General features: G+C 33.1%; 2 protein-coding genes across 2 annotated transcripts in view; one reads left to right on the top strand and one right to left on the bottom strand.

Moving 5' to 3' along the window:
- LOC106297708 overlaps nucleotides 1-735 on the bottom strand; it is a 1,217-nt gene extending 482 nt beyond the window's left edge. The window contains exon 1 of the mRNA XM_013733900.1: nucleotides 39-735. Coding sequence (XP_013589354.1) covers nucleotides 39-735 — 697 coding nt within the window. The remainder of the gene's footprint in view (nucleotides 1-38) is intronic.
- A 5,455-nt stretch (nucleotides 736-6,190) lies between these two features.
- LOC106297710 overlaps nucleotides 6,191-8,375 on the top strand; it is a 4,631-nt gene continuing 2,446 nt past the window's right edge. Inside the window, exon 1 of the mRNA XM_013733901.1 lies at nucleotides 6,191-7,403. Within this exon, the coding sequence (XP_013589355.1) occupies nucleotides 6,191-7,403 (1,213 nt within the window). The remainder of the gene's footprint in view (nucleotides 7,404-8,375) is intronic.

Raw genomic sequence — 8,375 nt, forward strand, 5'->3', positions numbered from 1 at the left:
TGTCCCTTTCAATGGCTTATTAAGGTTAACCTCCACACAAATTCTCGCAAATCTAGCTCTTTCGACTTTTAGCGTGGTGCAGTCAACCTTAATCGGTTTTCCTAACCCCTTGGCAATCCCCATCAGTATCGTTTTATGATAAAAATTAACTGGGATATGTGCTAAACGAACCCAAACCGGTGTCGTAACTATCTCATCCCTCAGCGGATCAAACTCAGGCGTCCATGCTTGCACCATAAGGTAACTCCCAAAAGCCCTCCATGGGCCACCTGATAGCGCATTCATATACTCCTCATCTACTCCAAAACGAACCATGAAAAAATTCTTCGGGAGATCCATCACAAACATTGATCCCGCAGGTTTCCATAGCTCCTTCAGCCTTCTCGTTAAGCTCAATAATGGGATACTCCTCCCCAAGACCTTACCAATCATATATCTCTTCCATAAACCATTCATAGCAATCAAAACCTCCTCTCCAATCGTTATCACCGGTTCTCCATCCTCACCATTCAGGAACTGTAGTTTCAGATTTGATTCCACAAAAGACTCGTCCACAATCTCCTCCGGTACAGGCATCCCTCCTTCATTGCACCCTAATACCTTCTTCACCCAAGAGTCTGGAGCATCCGGTGGATCTCCGGCCGGTCTCCCATGCTCCCCAATCTCCTCCATATTTTCATCCTGCACTTTCTCACCCAAAACCCTAAAATCACCACCCAAAATCCTAGCCGTCATATTACGAACCTTCCTTAGTCATTTACATTGTTACATTACACCTACACGAGTGTTTCTGTTAGTCCTAGTTTTTTACCAACTCATGTCTTAATTCAATTTGTTTAATCATAAACATATAAAAGGTCAATTATCTTTAAAATAATATGCAATAAACTTAAGAGATTATATACTCATTTCTAAAAACACTCTTTGAGTACTAGTTCATTTAAAAAACGAGTCTTGGTTACCATCAATTATCTTTAAGAAAATGAATAAATCAAAACCAAAATGTAGAGTTAACAAAGAAACTAAAAAGGTTATTCTGACCGAAAATTTGTCAAGAGGTTCTCTAGACCCATTTATCCATTATGGTAAAAGTCCATATGAGCGAGAACACATATAGAATAAAGAAATAACACAAGTAAAAATCATGAACTAATCCCTGAACTAATCCGTTATATAGTAAAGCGCAAGTCGCACCCCTAATCCTAACATGACAAGTGGAAAATCTTTAAAACAAAATTTCCAGAAAAATAAAAAGCAAAACACGTGGATAAATTTTAAAATAAAAGGAAGTTTAGAAACAGGACAAATAACTAACCTTTAACATGACACAATCGTTGCTAAAAAAAAACGAGACACAATCATGCGAAGCAATATTTTTTTTATCAACTATGTTAATCCATTATCTATGTGTCAATTATAGAAACATAGTTAGTTTTGAATTTTTCTTTATATCTTCTATTTTTCTGGAATCTAAATATAAACTAACAATTTCCTTATTTTTTTCATAAATTTTAAGCTACATTGATTTATATAATTTCCCTATTTTCTTCGTCTCCTATAAATTCATCTACTCTCTTCCTATGTTACATGGAAACGGAAGCGGGTATTTGGAAGCGGAAGCGTATGGAAGCGTAGAAGCGAGATTTTAAAAAAATTTAGGAAGCAGATATGTGTTGAAAGCGTATATCCATATATGTATATATACTAAAATATAAAAAAAATTAAGACTAAAATTATATGATTTCAATCCCTTATATACTAAAGCACAAGTCACATGACCAATTAATTGCTGACACATGGCTTGTGCTTCATTATATTTAAAAAACAATATTAATATGTACATTTATTGCTAAAGAATGCAACTTTAATATATCTAAAATTTAAATGCATCTTTAGTCGATGAAAAGTAAAATCGCACTGGACGTTTTTAAAGTAAAAAAAAAACGGTTTTTCCGTTATCATAAAACAAAAAAATCAATCCTTCATTTTCTGAAACTGAAAAAATTTGTATTCCTAAATTTAAGCACATCATTACCATCACGTTTAAAAATAAATCATTTCATCTACAACTCCTTAAATCATGGCAAGTTTCAACCGGTTTCTTTTTTTTTCTTTATAACTTGCAATCAATTTGTTTATTATCTGTTTACTCTCCCTTTATTTCTCTACAGTGTGTAGTCTTCTTCTTCGTCAATTTGGTTTTGGGTGGTGAGTATAGCAAAAATAGATATACATGTTTATAGTTATTTCCAGGTTCAATGTTCTCTTCTTAACTTGATACTCTCTTTTATTTTTTTGCATGATGCCAGTGGATTTCCCTCCTCCTTAAGAGCTTAGTTTTTCGCAAAAATGAAGAATCAGATCACGATCAACAAGACAACAATCCAGGTAACAATAACTATAAAGCATAATTTTGATATATTACTCTTTTCTATTTTTTAGCAAAAAAGAATTTTGATTATTTACTGTGTAAATAGATACAAATACTAAATTTATAAATTCTAAATACTAAATTTAGTATTTATTAATTTTTTTAAAAAAACTAAATTTTTAATATAATACATAAATTAAATATTTATACAAGATTTATAAATATATTTATATATGTCTATAATATTGTAAAAACTAAAATATAATATTGTAAGATTAATTCATGTATAAATATTAATATATCAAATATAAATATTAATGAAATTTAAAAATTTAATGTATTTTAAAATACGGATCCGGATCCGGATATCCGTACCTAAAAATTAAGATATCCGGATCTGGATTCGGTTTGCACGGATCCAAGATTTTACTATCCGGATTCGGATCCTGGCACCCCTGATATCGTATTTACGGAGCGGATCTTGGATCGAATCCGGATCTCAGATAACAAGTCACATGCCTAATAATCACTACTAAATTACAGATTATATTATATTCTGATAATATTTTAATTGCCTAGAACATTTAGTAATATTAAAATTACTGACAAAAAATCACTTCTGTCAAAAAACATTTAGGGTCACATTGCTAGTTTGCTTTGTTACTTAGGCCATGAACTTGGGTGGTAGGAGAGAGGCAGATAAATGTTGTTGCTGGAGAACTGCACCGTTCATGTTTTTTCTGTTTTCAAAATTTAATTGCAGGATAACTGCATGCAGTTTAAATTTTTTTTGTCTTTTCTAAAAAAGATAGATATCCTACATGCAGTTTTTTCCAATACTATTTTGGAAATGTTCACCCATTTTTTTTTTTGACTAATAAATGATTTTGTTACAAATTATTAATATATTTAATATTCTTTTATAAATAAAATATTGTCATTCAATTTTATTTACAGTTTTAACAATACAAAAAAACTTCAATTTTCTATTTTATTTATGTCATACAAATTTAACATTTATCTGAATTATTGATATGATGTTGTGTTTTTAATTAAGTAAATGTATACATTAATGGGAGATAGATGTATTTGGTTTATTACTAATATTTTTATATTTTGATCTACAAAATTACAGTAACATAACTATAGTGCAATATTTATTACTATTTATGTATTATATTTATATACTTATATATTTTATTTTATCTTTGTAATTTTTATTATTTAAATATGTAATCTATTTTATTTAATTTTTCATCATTATAAATTTTAATCAGTGTTTTGAAAACCGAATCGGACTTGCCGGTCAAACCGATCGGACTGTGTCTCGCTCGTCTAACCGGTTATAAGTTGTGTTAAGAATCTGATTTGAGTAAAATTGGTAAATTCGGTCAATAACTGGTCAAATTTGGTAAAACCGGTGATTCGGTTCGATATTAGAACTTGGTTTTCTTCAATTCAACTTAAAATTAAATTAAAATACTGTTGGATTGGTTGGACTGGTCCGACCATTGACTCAGCTATAATGTCGAGTCAATGTTCAGTCCGATATTCAAAACATTAATTGTAATAGACTGTTTGATCTGTCTTTCTCCCACGTGATCTGCTTGATCTGCACTTGATCCGTTTGATCTGCATGATCTGCTTGATCTGCAACGCTTGAACTGCTTTTCCCATTCGAAACTTTAAATAGTTAAAAGCAAAAATGGTATTTAAACTTCGGATATGACTGAATGACCTTTTTCGAGTAAGTATTTTGGAGTAAATTTGTTTTAATCTCTATTCAGCTTTATTATTACCAATCAAATGAAATGCAGCAGAAATATATTTCAGCTGAACATCGCTGGAAAAGGTGAAAAACTTCCCACTTGTCTTAACAAGAAGAAAATGTTACGTGATCTCTCGCTTTTCTCCGTTCATTTTTTTTTATTTTTTTTTATTTTATTAGTTTACTTTATTTATTATTTTACTTCTCTTCTCATTCCATCCATTTTATTTATTCCAATGTTTCGCTACTCTCTACCAATCACACACTTCGATTGATACAATGTTTTCTGAGAAAGTAAAGATTGACACAATGTTGGATTGCTATGAATGCAAAAGGCACCACTATTTTTGTTACTAAAGCAATCAGGCCGAGGTGGGCGACTAATGATTTACATTTTCAACAGGGCCCAATCAACTAACCCATACCATAGATTACGGCATGATATAAGGGTCGATGTGGCTATATATTTATTTTTCGGTTGACAATATCACAGAATGAAATTGACGGATACCAACAAAATTTCTTATCGTTAAAAACTTGTCAACGTAACAAAAATCAACTGCTTGAATACAACGTTGGAAACACGTTAGCGTTGGCAAGGAACTTACGGAGACCAACTTTTTTTTCTTTTGCTAAGAACGTTAACATCATTAAAAATAAAAAGAGGATTTACAAATAAGTTATCCTAGAGTCAATGCATCCAAGGCAAAAAAGATAAAAACAAGGAAGCATTAAGAGTTGCAAGTGAAAAGTGAGATCTCCAATTAGGTGAGCCACAAGGAGAGGAGGACTCTGAAGAGCCTCATTTTCCTTCTTCCTAGGATGATGTTCCTGATGTCACGATCAATGATACGGAAAATAGAGGCTGCCGTCATGAAGACATTGTTGTCCAGGAGGTTGTTTCTTTGTTATCTCATACATAATATGCATTCATCTAATACTAGTAGTGTCACACATCATCTTCTAGTTTACAAAACCTATTGCTGACACTCTCATTTGTCTTATGTATGTTCTTGCCAGAGATTGATGTTTTTCTAACTACTCCATCTGAATTTTGGTGCCCGAGGACTTTGACTACATGTTATCCAGACTCGACAGTTTGATTTGTTCCCGTGGCGCTATTTTCCACATGGTCCATATTTTTTTGTAGAGAACTGGAGCTTTGGTTAGGTAATGATTTTGGCTATACTACCAGACTGGTCCAGTTTGTGATGCCTAACACAAATTAAGTAATTGTAAGTCTTATATATATAGATATGTATATATATTAATATTAGTATCAATCAAATAAAATTCTATTTAATAGTCTATGAATTTTAGCTTCATTTGTCTGTTGCATCACCTAATCTGGCGCCGATTTCATCAGCTACTCTGTTTGGCAAAACCTAGGGTTTCAATTAAGCATCATGTTTGAAGTTTGGCTTCTACTACTTCACCAAGACACCAACGACATGCTCGTTAGACCTTTATATATCTTTTTGGGTTTAACCTTTGTATATTTTTGAATCTTAATATATATATAACATTACCAAATTTTTGTCTATGAAGTTTAAATATAAGTTTGAATATAAATTTAAGAAACAATAGTTTAGTCAAGTAGTCAACTAATATTCATTTTTTTCTTTCCAAACCCCACTGACACGTCACACGCCATATAGCCGATAGGGCTCACGCGTCTTGGCAGATATGTGGACTCCATATGTGCTTAAACATTGATCATGGATAATGTTCTTTACCCAAATGGTCATAGTGGACTCGTCTTTGTAGAAAGTGTTAGGAATATCGAAAAAGAGAATGTTAAGATAAAATAAGGACGAGTACAACCCTTAAAAGTTTTCCCTTTTTTGGGCTTTAGTTTCTCTCTCGCTAAGTATCCTTTTTTAGTGAGTGGAGCACAGCTGTCTTTCTAAAAGTGACACGTCCACCACAAAACTTATCTCTTCTGGTAGTTTTGCGGTGTAATCTTCAAAAATCTAGGGTTTGTTCATAACTTTTACCGGCGGAGAAGTTGAATTTCCAGAAATTTCTGTAAAATCAAGATGTCATACGCTATGGATAAAGCGTTGATGGCTCTATCGTTGGAAGAGGAAGATGAACCGTTCGATATGCCTGATCTTCCACAGTACAAATCGTGTGAAAGAAACTCCCGAAGTATTATCGGAAGGATTCTTAATCCAGACTGCCAGAAGATGCCGGGTTTGATTCGCGAGATGCCAAGAACGTGGCAGAAGCAAGGGAAAGTTAGAGGAATAGCTTTGTCCAAGGAACGGTTCCAGTTTGTTTTTGATCATGAACATGATCTGCTGGAGGTTCTAGAAAAAGGTGTTCATACCTTCAACGACTGGACTTTAGCGATTGATCGATGGGTGGAGAAGCCTCCTGAGGATTACTTACAGTTCATCCCTTTATGGGTTCAAATCAGAAATCTCCCTGTCAATTATTATACGAAGGAAGCTATTACCGCTCTTGGTGAGAAGATAGGTGCAGTCAAGGTGGTTGCTTTTGATCCTGACAAGCCACAAGTGCAAGACTATGTAAGGATCCAAGTACGATTCGATGTCTCCAGACCACTACGGAAATCAAAAGTTGTTAATCTTCCGGAGGGAGGCTCTGCAGTGGTTCTCTTTAACTATGAGAGAATAAGGAAGCGATGCTATGAATGTCAAAGATTGAACCACGGAAAAGATATTTGTCCACTTCTGAATAGGAATCGGGAGGCTGCTGCTCTGAGGAGTAAGCGGGTTATCATGGACAGTCACAGAAATGAAGTCATCTTGCATCAAGACGATCCTCTGTTTGGGGTTCTTTCTGAAGATCAAGTTGGAATTTGCAAGATGACAGGAAGAAGGAAAATAGCGCCAGAGGTTTTGGAAGAAATGAGAAGATATTTATTAATGGCAACAGAGGAAGATAAGAAGATTAGAATTGACCGGGTCAGATCATCAGTAGCTGAAGCGGAGAAGGACCCTTTTCTGCAGAAGACAATGTTGCGCCTAGAAACTGCTCCGACCTTTACCAATCAAATTGACAAAGGAAAGGGTATTGTCTATGATTTCGACCTTAATACTTCCGCTGAGCCAAGATTGGAAGACAAAGATTCTGCTGACAAACTGATGGCTTCTGCAATCAAAGCTAATATCGCAGGTAGCTTGGTTCATCGCTGGGAAGATTTGAGGGTATCAGATAGAAAGGCGGATCTTGGGAGTATTGTTCATCAGGCCTTCCTTCCTCATGAACCTTCCTCGTCAAAGGTGTCAGAGAGAGGTCATGATTCGACAGCAAGCTTACATCATGCTTTTGTATATCCAAGTCAAAGGTTATTTTTGACTTCCCTTTCTACTTAAAACGATTGTGTAAGCTAAAAATCTACACTTCTGTATTTTGTCGTTGCTTTCTTATCTTAGTCTTCTTTGAATTAGTCTGTGTATTAGTCAGACTAAGTGATTAAATCTGGTTCTGGTTTTTGATTTTCTGTTTTTTTTTTTTGACATCGTTTCTCTGTTATTAAAAGTCAACCCTTTGATTTGATGACATTCTCTTATTTAATTAAACTACTAGATTTTGACCCGCGCTTTCAAAGCGCGGGATTGTCCATTTAAAAAAAATTACATATATACATTTTATAAATTATTTTATAATGTGTTTTTTATATGCGTTGTTGGTGAAACTAAAATAATGCTATTACATCAAAATTAATAAGTCTTCTATAATTAATTTTATAATTAATTACACAAATTTTAATTTTATGAATTTTTAAAATTAGTGGATATTTATTACATTCTAATTTTAAATATATACTTTCTTGAATTAATGAAATAATTATTGAACTAACGAAATAATATAGATAAAATTAATTTTTAATTAAGTTTAGTTTGTTATTATTCTAACCATTTAAACGAATTGGGCCTCTTAAATTTTTAATTAAGTTCATTTTAAACGAATTGGGCCTTTTAAATCTAACCATTGACTATTCGGCCACTTATCAAAAGTAACGTTTATTAATTTCCAAGTTCAAAAAAAAAAATAGAAAAGGAAAGGGGAAAAAAAAGGAGAGATCTAGAAACGGTCGTCTCTTCTTGGCCGACGAACAATCGATGAGATGAAGATTGAAATCGATGGTGCTATTCAAAGTTATACAACATATATTTGAGAAAGACAACTTCAGAAATAAGAAATCGAATGGTATTGATTAGTAATTAGTTTGTTTTGATTTCTCTTACGAAGAGTTGAAGTTTT

The sequence above is a fragment of the Brassica oleracea genome, chromosome C6 (assembly GCF_000695525.1).
Source record: "Brassica oleracea var. oleracea cultivar TO1000 chromosome C6, BOL, whole genome shotgun sequence".
NCBI lineage: Eukaryota > Viridiplantae > Streptophyta > Magnoliopsida > Brassicales > Brassicaceae > Brassica > Brassica oleracea.